The 12,338-nt window shown below is 40.1% G+C and overlaps 1 protein-coding gene and 1 non-coding gene across 2 annotated transcripts; one reads left to right on the top strand and one right to left on the bottom strand.

Moving 5' to 3' along the window:
- Positions 1-241: 241 nt before the first annotated feature.
- LOC130963989 (small nucleolar RNA R71) lies at positions 242-349 on the bottom strand. Its single transcript, XR_009080104.1, has one exon. It is a non-coding gene; the product is annotated as a small nucleolar RNA R71 (small nucleolar RNA).
- Positions 350-7,861: 7,512 nt separating this feature from the next.
- Positions 7,862-8,536, top strand: LOC130963346 (eukaryotic translation initiation factor 5-like; the record flags this gene model as incomplete). The annotated part of the gene is made up of 1 exon (XM_057889472.1): positions 7,862-8,536. A coding segment is annotated over one exon (675 nt), but the record flags the coding sequence as incomplete, so codon positions are not given.
- Positions 8,537-12,338: the final 3,802 nt, after the last annotated feature.

Genomic DNA, 12,338 nt, shown 5'->3' with positions numbered 1-12,338 from the left:
CAAGTTCCATGGACTTCCAATGGAAGATCCTCATCAGTTCTTAGCTGAATTCTTGCAAATCTGTGACACAGTCAAGACTAATGGGGTTAACCCTGAGGTCTACAGACTGATGCTATTCCCTTTTGCTGTAAGAGACAGAGCTAGAATATGGTTGGATTCTCAACCTAAAGAAAGCCTGGACTCTTGGGAAAAGCTAGTCAATGCCTTCTTGGCAAAGTTCTTTCCACCACAAAGATGGAGTAAGCTTAGAGTGGAAGTCCAAACCTTCAAACAGAAGGATGGAGAATCCCTCTATGAAGCTTGGGAAAGATACAAACAATTAATCAGAAGATGTCCCTCAGACATGCTTTCTGAATGGAGCATCATAGGTATTTTCTATGATGGTCTCTCTGAACTATCCAATATGTCTCTGGATAGCTCTGCTGGAGGATCTCTTCATCTGAAGAAGACGCCTGCAGAAGCTCAAGAATTGATTGAAATGGTTGCAAATAACCAATTCATGTACACTTCTGAAAGAAATCCTGTGAACAATGGGACTAGTCAGAAGAAAGGAGTTCTTGAGATTGACACTCTGAATGCCATATTGGCTCAGAATAAAATATTGACTCAACAAGTCAATTTGATTTCTCAAAGTCTGTCTGGAATGCAAAATGCACCAAGCAGTACTAAGGATGCTTCATCTGAGGAAGAAGCTTATGATCCTGAGAACCCTTCCATGGAAGAGGTGAATTACCTAGGAGAACCCTATGGAAACACCTACAATTCTTCATGGAGAAATCACCCAAATCTCTCATGGAAGAATCAAGAGAGACCTCAACAAGGTTTCAATAATAATAATGGTGGAAGAAACAGGTTTAGCAATGGCAAACCTTTTCCATCATCTTCTCAGCAACAGACAGAGAGTTCTAAGCAGAATACTTCTGACTTAGCAACAATGGTCTCTGATCTAATAAAGACCACTCAAAGTTTCATGAATGAAACAAGGTCCTCCATCAGAAATTTGGAATGACAAGTGAGTCAGCTGAGCAAGAAAGTTACTGAACTCCCTCCTAGCACTCTCCCAAGTAATACAGAAGAAAATCCAAAAGGAGAGTGCAAAGCCATTAACATGGCCGAATTCTGGGAGGAAAGAGAGGAGGAGGACGCCACTGAGGAAGACCTCAGTGGGCGTGCACTAACCTCCAATGAGTTCCTCGATGAGGAACCTTGGGAATCTGAGGGTCAAAATGAGACCATAGAGATTCCATTGGACTTACTTCTGCCATTCATGAGCTCTGATGAGTATTCTTCCTCTGAAGAGGATGAGTATGTCACTGAAGAGCAAGTTGCTAAATACCTTGGAGCAATCATGAAACTGAATGACAAGTTATTTGGAAATGAGACTTGGGAGGATGAACCACCTTTGCTCACCAAAGAACTGGATGACTTGTCTAGACAGAAACTGCCTCAAAAGAGGCAGGATCCTGGGAAGTTTTCTATACCTTGTACCATAGGCACCATGACCTTCAAGAAGGCCTTGTGTGACTTAGGGTCAAGTATAAACCTCATGCCCCTCTCTGTAATGGAGAAATTAGGGATTTTTGAGGTGCAAGCTGCAAGAATCTCATTAGAGATGGCAGACAATTCAAGAAAACAAGCTCATGGACTTGTAGAGAATGTTCTGGTTAAAGTTGACGACCATTACATCCCTACTGATTTCATAGTCCTAGAGACTGGGAAGTGCATGGATGAATCCATCATCCTTAGCAGACCCTTCCTAGCCACAGCAAAGGCTGTGATTGATGTTGACAGAGGAGAGTTAATCATACAAGTGAATGAAGAATCCTTGGTGTTTAAGGCCCAAGGATATCCCTCTGTCATCATGGAGAGGAAGCATGAAGAGCTTCTCTCAAAACAGAGCCAAGCAGAGCCCCCACAGTCAAACTCTAAGTTTGGTGTTGGGAGGCCACAACCAAACTCTAAGTTTGGTGTTGAACCCCCACATTCAAACTCTAAGTTTGGTGTTGGGAGGTTTCAACACGGTTCTGAGCATTTCTGAGGCTCCATGAGAGTCCTCTGTCAAGCTAATGACATTAAAGAAGCGCTTGTTGGGAGGCAACCCAATGTTTTATAATTAATTATTTTCTTTTGTTATTTTATCTTTTTTGTAGGTTGATGATCATAAGAAGTCACAAAAACAATGAAAAAAGCAAAAACAGAATGAAAAACAGGAAGAAAAACAGCACACCCTGGAGGAAGAAGCTGCTGGCGTTTAAACGCCAGTAAGCCTAGCAGTTGGGCGTTTAACGCCCAGTCTGGCACCATTCTGGGCGTTTAACGCCAGAAAGGGGCACCAGACTGGCGTTAAACGCCAGTAAAGGGCAACAACCTGGCGTTAAACGCCAGGAATGGGCACCAGCCCGGCGTTTAACGCCAGAAATAGCTCAAAACGTGATTTTGAGCAACATTTGGTGCAGGGATGACTTTTCCTTGACACTACAGGATCTGTGGACCCCACAGGACCCTACCATCACTCTCTCTCTTCTTCCCCCATTCACCAATCACTTCAACACCTCTTCCCCAAAAACCCCTCACCTATCAAATCCCATCTTTCTCTCAACCACTCACATCCATCCCTCATAAAACCCCACCAACCTCACCCTTCAAATTCAAACCACTTTACCTCCCAAACCCACCCATAATGGCCGAACCTTTACCCCCCTCTCTCCTATAAATACCCTTCTCCAACCCTTCATTTTCACACAACCTAAACACCCTTTCTTACCCTCTTTGGCCGAATACACCACCATCTCCCTCTTCCTCATTTCTTCTTCTTCTACTCCCTTCTTTCTTCTTTTGCTCGAGGACGAGCAAACATTTTAAGTTTGGTGTGGTAAAAGCGTTGCTTTTTCATAACCATTTATGGCATCCAAGGCCGGAGAACCCTCTAAAAAGAGGAAAGGGAAGGCAAAAGCTTCCACCTCCGAGTCATGGGAGATGGATAGATTCCTCTCAAGGGTGCATCAAGTCCACTTCTATGAAGTTGTGGCCTTGAAGAAGGTGATCCCCGAGGTCCCCTTTTCACTCAAAAAGGGTGAATATCCGGAGATCCGCCATGAGATCCGAAGAAGAGGTTGGGAAGTACTCACCAACCCCATTCAACAAGTCGGAATCTTGATGGTTCAAGAGTTCTATGCCAATGCATGGATCACCAAGAACCATGACCAAAGTGTGAACCCGAATCCAAAGAATTATCTCACTATGGTTCGGGAGAAATACTTGGATTTTAGTCCGGAGAGTGTGAGGGTGGCGTTCAACTTGCCTCTGATGCAAGGAGATGAGCACCCTTACACTAGAAGGGTCAACTTTGATCAAAGGTTGGACCAAGTCCTCACAACCATATGTGAAGAGGGCGCACAATGGAGGCAAGATTCAAGAGGAAAGCCGGTTCAATTGAGAAGGCATGACCTCAAGCCCGTGGCTAGAGGATGGTTAGAGTTCATACAACGCTCAATCATTCCCACTAGCAACCGGTCCGAAGTTACCATAGACCGGGCTATCATGATCCATAGCATCATGATTGGAGAAGAAGTGGAAGTTCATGAGGTTATAGCCCAAGAACTCTACAAGGTGGCGGACAAGACCTCCACTTTGGCAAGGCTAGCCTTTCCTCATCTCATTTGTCACCTCTGTTATTCAGTTGGAGTTGACATAGAGGGAGACATCCCCATTGATGAGGACAAGCCCATCACCAAGAAAAGGATGGAGTACACAAGAGACCCCTCTCACCAAGAGATCCCTGAGATGCCTCAAGGGATGCACTTTCCTCCACAAAATTATTGGGAGCAACTAAACACCTCCCTAGGAGAATTGAGTTCCAACATGGGACAACTGAGGGTGGAGCATCAAGAACACTCCATCATCCTTCATGAAATTAGAGAAGATCAAAGAATCATGAGGGAGGAGCAACAAAGACAAGGAAGAGACATTGAGGAGCTCAAGCACTCCATAGGATCTTCAAGAGCAAGAAAGAGCCGCCATCACTAAGGTGGACCCGTTCTTTGATTTCCTTGTTATTTGTTCTTCTGTTTTTCGATTTTTTATGCTTATGGTTATCCATGTTTGTGTCTTGTGATCATTAGTGTCTTAGTGTCTATGCCTTAAAGTTATAAATGTCCTATGAATCCATCACCTTTCTTCAATAAAAACGTGCCTAAGTAATAAAAGAAAGAATTGCATGAATTTTGAATTTTATAATAGTTTAATTATTTTGATGTGGTGGCAACACTTTTGTTCTCTGAATGTATGCTTAAACAGTGCATATGTCTTTTGAATTTGTGGTTCATGAATATTGGCTCTTGAAAGAATGATGAAAAAGGAGACATGTTACTGAGGATCTGAAAAATCAATAAAATGATTCTTGAAGCAAGAAAAAGCATTTCAAAAAAAAAAAAACCGAGAAAAAAAAAAAGAAAGAAAGAAAAAAAGAAAGAAAAAGAAAGAATAAAGTTGTGATCCAAGGCAAATAAGAGTGTGCTTAAGAACCCTGGACACCTCTAATTGGGGACTTTAGCAAAGCTGAGTCACAATCTAAAAAGGTTCACCCAATTATGTGTCTGTGGCATGTATGTATCCGGTGGTAATACTGGAAGACAGAGTGCTTTGGGCCACGGCCAAGACTCAAGAAAAAGCTATGTTCAAGAATCATCATACTTTACTAGGAGAATCATTAACACTATCTGGATTCTGAGTTCCTAAAGAAGCCAATCATTCTGAATTACAAGGGATAGAGTGAGATGCCAAAACTATTCAGAGGCAAAAAGATAAAAGCCCCGCTCATCTAATTAATACTGATCTTCACAGATGTTTTTGGAATTCATTGCATATTCTCTTCTTTTTATCCTATTTGATTTTCAGTTGCTTGAGGACAAGCAACAATTTAAGTTTGGTGTTGTGATGAGCGGATAATTTGTATACTTTTTGGCATTGTTTTTAGTATGTTTTTGATATGATATAGTTAGTTTTTAGTATATTTTTATTAGTTTTTAATTAAAATTCACTTTTCTGGACTTTACTATGAGTTTGTGTGTTTTTCTGTGATTTCAGGTATTTTCTGGCTGAAATTGAGGGACCTGAGCAAAAATCTGATTCTGAGACCAAAAAGGACTGCAGATGCTGTTGGATTCTGACCTCCCTGCATTCGAAGTGGATTTTCTGGAGCTACAGAAACCCAATTGGCGCGCTCTCAACGGCGTTGGAAAGTAGACATCCTGGGCTTTCCAGCAATATATAATAGTCCATACTTTGCCCAAGATTTGATGGCCTAAACCGGCGTTCAAAGTCACCTCAAGAAATCCCAGCGTTAAACGCTGGAACTGGCACCCAAATGGGAGTTAAACGCCCAAACTGGCACCAAAGCTGGCGTTTAACTCCAAGAAGAGTCTCTACACGAAATTGCTTCATTGCTCAGCCCAAGCACACACCAAGTGGGCCCGAAAGAGGATTTTTATGTCATTTACTCATTTCTGTACACCCAAGGCTACTAGTTTCTTATAAGTAGGACCTTTTACTATTGTATAGAAATCTTTTTGATCACTTTTAGATCTCTAGATCATCTTTGGACATTTTAGTTCTTAGATCATTGGGAGGCTGGCCATTCGGCCATGCCTAGACCTTGTTCTTATGTATTTTCAACGGTGGAGTTTCTACACACCATAGATTAAGGGTGTGGAGCTCTGCTGTACCTCGAGTATTAATGCAATTACTATTGTTCTTCCATTCAATTCCGCTTGTTCTTTTACCAAGATATCACTTGTTCTTCAACATGATGAAGGTGATGATTGACGCCCATCACCATTCTCACCCATGAACAAGGTGACTGACAACCATTCTTGTTCTACAAGCATCTGAGGCTTAGTGAATATCTCTTGGATTCCTGATTGCACGATGCATGGTTGATCGCCTGACAACCGAGTGCTCGCCTGACAAACGAGCCAGCCATTCCGTGAGATTAGAGTCTTCGTGGTATAGGCAAGAACTGATGGCAGCATTCAAGAGAATCCGGAAGGTCTAACCTTGTCTGTGGTATTCTGAGTAGGATTCAATGACTGAATGACTGTGACGTGCTTCAAACCTGTAACCTACTGGGCGTTCGTGACAGACGCAAAAGAGTTATTCTATTCCGGTAGGGGAGGGAACCAAACCGGTGATTGGCAGTACTGTGACAGAGTGCGTGCATTAGCTTTCACTGCGCGGATGGGAGGTAGCTGCTGACAACAGTGAAACCCTATACGAGCTTGCCATGGAAAGGAGTAAGAAGGATTGGATGAAGGCAGTAGGAAAGCAGAGAGACGGAAGGGAAGGCATCTTCATACACTTGTCTGAAGCTCATACACCAATGAATTACATAAGTATCACTATCCTTATCTTTATGTTATTTTCGTTCATCATCATATACAATTGAGTTTGCCTGACTAAGATTTACAAGATGACCATAGCTTGCTTCAATACTAACAATCTCCGTGGGATCGACCCTTACTCACGTAAGGTTTATTACTTGGACGACCCAGTGCACTTGCTGGTTAGTTGTGCGAAGTTGTGTAATGCCATGGTATTATGCGCACCAAGTTTTTGGAGCCATTACCAGGGATTATGAGAGTTGTGAAAAAGTATAGTTCACAATTTCGCGCACCAGCTGGATATGGGGCTTGTGTGTTTGTTTAATAAATAATAATTCCTCTTGCAAATGTTTATGCTTCCTTGCCATATGCTAGATACTTTAGTTGGATTATAATCTACTTGTGTATCTTTCACTGATCTATTATGTTTCACTCAGTAAATCACTATTGCCTGAAACCATTTGCTTTGGCCATTTTGCTATTTTCTCTCCCAAAAAAAAATGAAGCAGCATGAAAGAGGTCAATTGTCAGTATGAGGATAACGTCTCCTCATAGACCAAAATCAACTGAAAAAGATATTGATTGAAAATATCCTTTTATATTTTCCATTCCCTCCCTCTTTTTAAGTTAGTTTAGAAAAGTACATTCATATTTTAGGATTTGCAGGCTTAGCTGTAACATCGTTTACTTCAATTAACTGTATTGACCTGATAATGTCTTCTAATTTCTACATGTTTTGGTATTTTATTTGTATACAGGCTTTGGACTCCCATAGATGGTGAATTTGATGACTACATCATTAATCCAAAACCTAGTGGCTATTAGGTTAGGCTTTCTTGTTCATACTATTATAAAATTTAAATGATCATCTTGTATGTTAAGCATAATAATAGTGCTAATGATTGTATAATTTAAATTGCAGTTCTTGCACACTGCAGTACAAGGTCCTGATAACTCAACCCTTGAAGTACAAATAAGAACACAGGTGCCAAATGATTTTAAATGGGCTAATTCTTTATACTTTATTTCTTGACATTTTATATTATTGTGTTTACTAGAGGATGCATGAGTATGCTGAACATGGAAATGCTGCACATTGGCTGTATAAGGAAACTGGAAATCCTTTGTCATCAATAGACAGCATGGATGAACCTGAAACAGAAGAATCCTATTTCTCCAAGGATATAGAAGATGGGAATTCTTCGGATATTTTGTTAAAGTAAATATAGGTCATTGAAGCCTGGACATCCAGTCCTCAAGGTAGAAGGAAGTCACTTACTTGCTGCTGTAATCATGAGGTACATAACACTACGCTGTGTTAAAATGCTGACAATACTATTTGTGACTCAAATTTTCACCACCTTTTCAGTGTTGAAAAGGATGAAAGAGAATTGTTAGTTGCTGTCAGCTTTGGGCTTGCAGCTTCTGAAGCAGTAGCTGACAGAAGATCTTCTTTCCAGATTAAGCGATGGGAAGCTTATGCACAACAAATTGATGAGAAAGAGGAGGCCCGTGATGAAGATGATGATGGTGATGATGATGTTCATTGGCAAACGGATACATCTATTGATGCTGCTCGTCAATGTATCCAAGAACAGTTAAGTGTTGTGACTGTTGATATGGTCATGCTCTCGACAAATGAACCAGAGAAGAAGAAGAAGACAGAAAGCAAGGGTTCTGAGAATGGTGACACTGTGAACTATGCAACTGTGGTCTGGGAAGTGAAAGCATATTTGAAAAAAGGTGTTGCAGCGAAGGAATTGCAGTCACATATTGCTGAATTTCCTATATCTGCTCAGGAGAAGATGAATGCACTTCTTGAAGGATTATTTGATGGCATTGAAAAAGCGTTTGGAAAAGAAGCTACCAAGAGGAAGAATCACCTTGCTGCTACAGTTGCTGGAGATGACGAGGGATCGCAGCTGTTATTGCTCAATGGTGTTGAGGAGTTCTGTTACAAGAAAGGTAGTAATGCATTGAATGAGGTTGCACTTATTCTGAAAGCCCTCTATGATGTTGAATTGGTGGAGGAAGAGCACGTCGTGCATTGGTATTCAAAGGGACTGAAGGGTGATAAGAAGGACTCTCAGATATGGAAGAATGCTCAACCATTCATTGATTGGCTTCGGAATGCTGAATCAGAATCGGAGGAAGAATGAGAAAAGTTTGTGCTCAGTTCAGAATATTGAAGATTATGATATCACGTTTACTTACTGTTGTTGTCCTCAGTTTGTTGATTTTCTTTACTGTTGTGTTCTTTTATTTTGAATAAAGGGTCTTGTTTTGGCCCTTTGTGTGGTTGAAGTGTTGCTAGAGTTCATATATGTGTCTGGATTATGCATGATGTTATGTTCTAAGTACTATGATTTTAGTTATATATTCACTATAAGGTATGTTTCTGATTATATGTGCCCGTAGATTACATGAATTTTGTTGGTAAGGAGGATGGTGATGTTGTGGCGACAAAGGGAGAGGCGTTTGGCCACTTCAACCATTGAAACTATGTGGCCTATGCTCGGAGCTGCATACAACACTATTCTTTCTTCCATCTTTCTCTTTCTTTCTTTCTTTCTCTCTCTCACACACACTCACTCCTCAACTATCTTAAAAAGAAAACAAAAACACATAGATTCAAATACAAGACTTCTTACATAATATATATATATATATATATATATATATATATATATATATATATATAACATACAATTCCTATCCTTCTTACAAAATTGTAATAACAAAGACGAGGGAAGAAAATAATCTAATTAATTCAACAACATATAAACCAAACGCAGTATAACTCCTCTTAATGCTTCTTCTTCTGGTTCCTGAAAAGGTAAAGCTGTAGGGGGGTAAGAACCTAACCACACGGTCTCACCACGGAGTTTCAAAGTTTTCATAAGAAGATATTTAATAAAAAAAACTGTTTTCAAGCTTAGTGATTATCATTACCTTATGAATCTTTTAAAAACCAAAAGTAAGCGTTCAAAACCTTTTCAAAGAAACAATGTTTAATCTATCAGAAATCTGAAACCTTTCCTTTCTTAAAAGAAAATCTCAATCAGAAACCAACCACGCAATCAACAACACAATCATTAATTCGGCACCAAAGTTCATTCTCAAATGTAGCACGTCAGGACAAACACAGGCAAGACAGACAAGGAAAGCACAAGTAGGTAGCAGTTATAGCAAATAGCTCAAGTAGCAGTTAAGAACAATTTAGCAATTAGGCAAACCCAAACAAGTTCAAACCCAAACAAAGCATACAAATGCATATGATGCATGCCTGTCCTATGGCTGATGAGGCTCATCTGTCAGTTATCCAGCCAACCCGACAAGTCTGAATTGTCCTTAGACTGTCCCCCGTCGCACATCCCCATGAGTATATGTATAGATTTTACATTCATACATCATTCAAATCACTCACTGGGGGCTATCCATATCCAGAAATTTATACGTGCCCGGTCACCCTTACGATGTAGGGTTAACAGAGTATCGAGATCCAACCTAGAACACGTGGTGGCAAGCCCCGGTTCTTTACCCAAGAAACTCGTATCTTAGATAAACGTGCGGAAGCCACATATGTTTATTCATAATCATTCATCCATCATCATTTCCGCATTTCATTAACAATTCATATCAAACCAATCATTATTCAAGCCATAAGTCACCTTTTATTTCTCAAATCTCTTCAAACTCACAATTCAACTTTCCTGAAAATCAATTTCTTTTCAAATCTTAGTCGCTTAATATAATATTTTACAAAAGTTCCAAGAGATTTTCAATCATCACCTGAAAACAGAACTTTCTTTGAGAAGACACAAGACTTTAGGGAAGAATAACATGCCTCACTTCTTAAACTCTTTAGAAATCCTCAGAATCATAATTACTCAAATTGAAATCATTTAAAATGGAGACTTAAAACCAAAACTAAGGCATGTAGGCCAAAAGTTCCGAACCAGTTTCAAAACCAACATTATTTAAGTCCAAAAACCCAATTTCTTATCATTCTTAAACCGGAAACTTTCCCAAAGGCTCGGATTTGTTTAGTTAAAATTTAAAGAATACTTCAAAAGCAATGCGAAATTAAGTAATCAAAGTTCAATTTTCTTTAAAATCTGCTAAAAATCCTCCAAGGGTACTTCTTTGACCAAACCGCAAAACATAGGTCCCATCATGTTTAAATCAAACTTAAAACATAAGCTTTCCTTAAAAGATTAAACTTGAATCACCTATTTCTTAATAAATCAAGAACCAAACAATAGAACCTCTCGAATCCAATCTTTTTCTAAATCATGTTTGAAAACAAAATCTTGAATTTCATAAAATTTCGGCAGCACCTCCCTTAAAACTTGGACTTTGCCACCCATTTCGGGTCCCAACCAAACCAGTATACAATCCCTTCCACAGGTTCAAAACCAAATCAGTTTAAAATCAAACTAATTTCAAAAATTCATATCCTTCTTATAATTCAAGAGATCAAATCCAAACTCAATCCATTTTCAATGAACCAACTCGTTTTCCAAAATTTTAATGAAATATTTCAGCAACCAACCATATAACCAAATCAAACAACAATCCAATCCTACCACAAATACATTCATCACAAAATAGCGCAGCAATACATAAGACTTATACAATCATCAAAAGTACATTTATCACATTAATATCCATTTATAACAACTCCAAATCATAAAATTAAGTTCTTTGAAAAGACCCCTACCTCGATTGCGATTTAACCACCTGACATAAACTCTTTCTCCCATTGCCCACAACACCACAGCCTCAACCACAGTTTCTTACTGCTCCCACAACAACAGTCGCAGCTTTAAATATGATATGAAATGACCAAAACTCACCCCTAACGCAATAACACCACAAATTCCTCAATAACGTAAAACAGAAAAATGGCTAAACTAGTTTTTGGAGTAAAACAACTTACTGAAATCGAGAATAAGGGGGGAAACGAAACCGCAACGGCTCCGACGAGCTCCAGCAGCGACCAGAACTCCGGTGACAGCAGCTGTGACAACATGCAACGACAATAAAGCTCTCGGAATCTCAAAAGAACGTAAACCAAACTCAAAACCCTTATCGGTGGTGGGTTTCAGTGGCGGCAGTGACGTTCTCCGACAGCAAAGGCGTGGTCAGAAGCTTCGGCAGTGGCGGATCTGGCGACAGTTCAAACGAAGACGACCCCGATGACACGAACGGCGACTGGGCGCGATGGTTGGACCTCGGCTCAGCCTCAGATCCCTCTCTCTCCTTCACGCGTCTCTCTCTCTCCAGCTTCTCCCATGGATGACGGTAGCGTGGTGAGGACGACGGCGACAGCACGGCGAGGACGCGGTGGTGACAAAGGCGCGGCGGCTCTAAGCCCGTGACCCCCTCACTCGCGATCCATCTCTCTTCGTGGTTCTGCTCATGATGGCACGACGCAAACGATGCGATGGTGGCGGCGATTGGAGCATGAACGGCGGCGACAGGGTCTGACGGCAGCAATGCGAGCAGCAGTGAGCTGCTCCTTCCCCGGTGCTCTTCCTCCCTCCTGATCTCCCTTCCCTGTTTCCCTCTACATTTCTTCATTCCTTTCTTTCTTTCTTTCTTTCTTTCTTTTCCTTGTGTTTCTGCATGTGTATGTGTCTAGGATAGTGGGGTCTATGGCTGCTGCTTGAATTAGGGGAATTAGGGTTCAATTTTGTTAGAGTAGGGTTTGTTTTGGTAAAATTAGATATAAGGGTATTTTTGGTAATTCTAATAAAAATTAGGGGTTATAGAGAATTAATTTAAAATCTAATTTAATCCTTAAAACTAGCTAAAAATATTATTTATCGTATCAAATTTCCATTTAGCTTTTACTCAAATACTCTAATTGAAAATATAATAGAATATAATTAATTTTCTTTATTAACAAAACCTAAAGTATTTATTTAGAAAAATAGTATCATATAAAAATTTTAT

Source organism: Arachis stenosperma, chromosome 2, assembly GCF_014773155.1.
Source record: "Arachis stenosperma cultivar V10309 chromosome 2, arast.V10309.gnm1.PFL2, whole genome shotgun sequence".
NCBI classification, from domain to species: Eukaryota; Viridiplantae; Streptophyta; class Magnoliopsida; order Fabales; family Fabaceae; genus Arachis; species Arachis stenosperma.
Note: the sequence above shows the minus strand (reverse complement) of the source record. Positions and strands in the feature narration are given on the sequence as shown.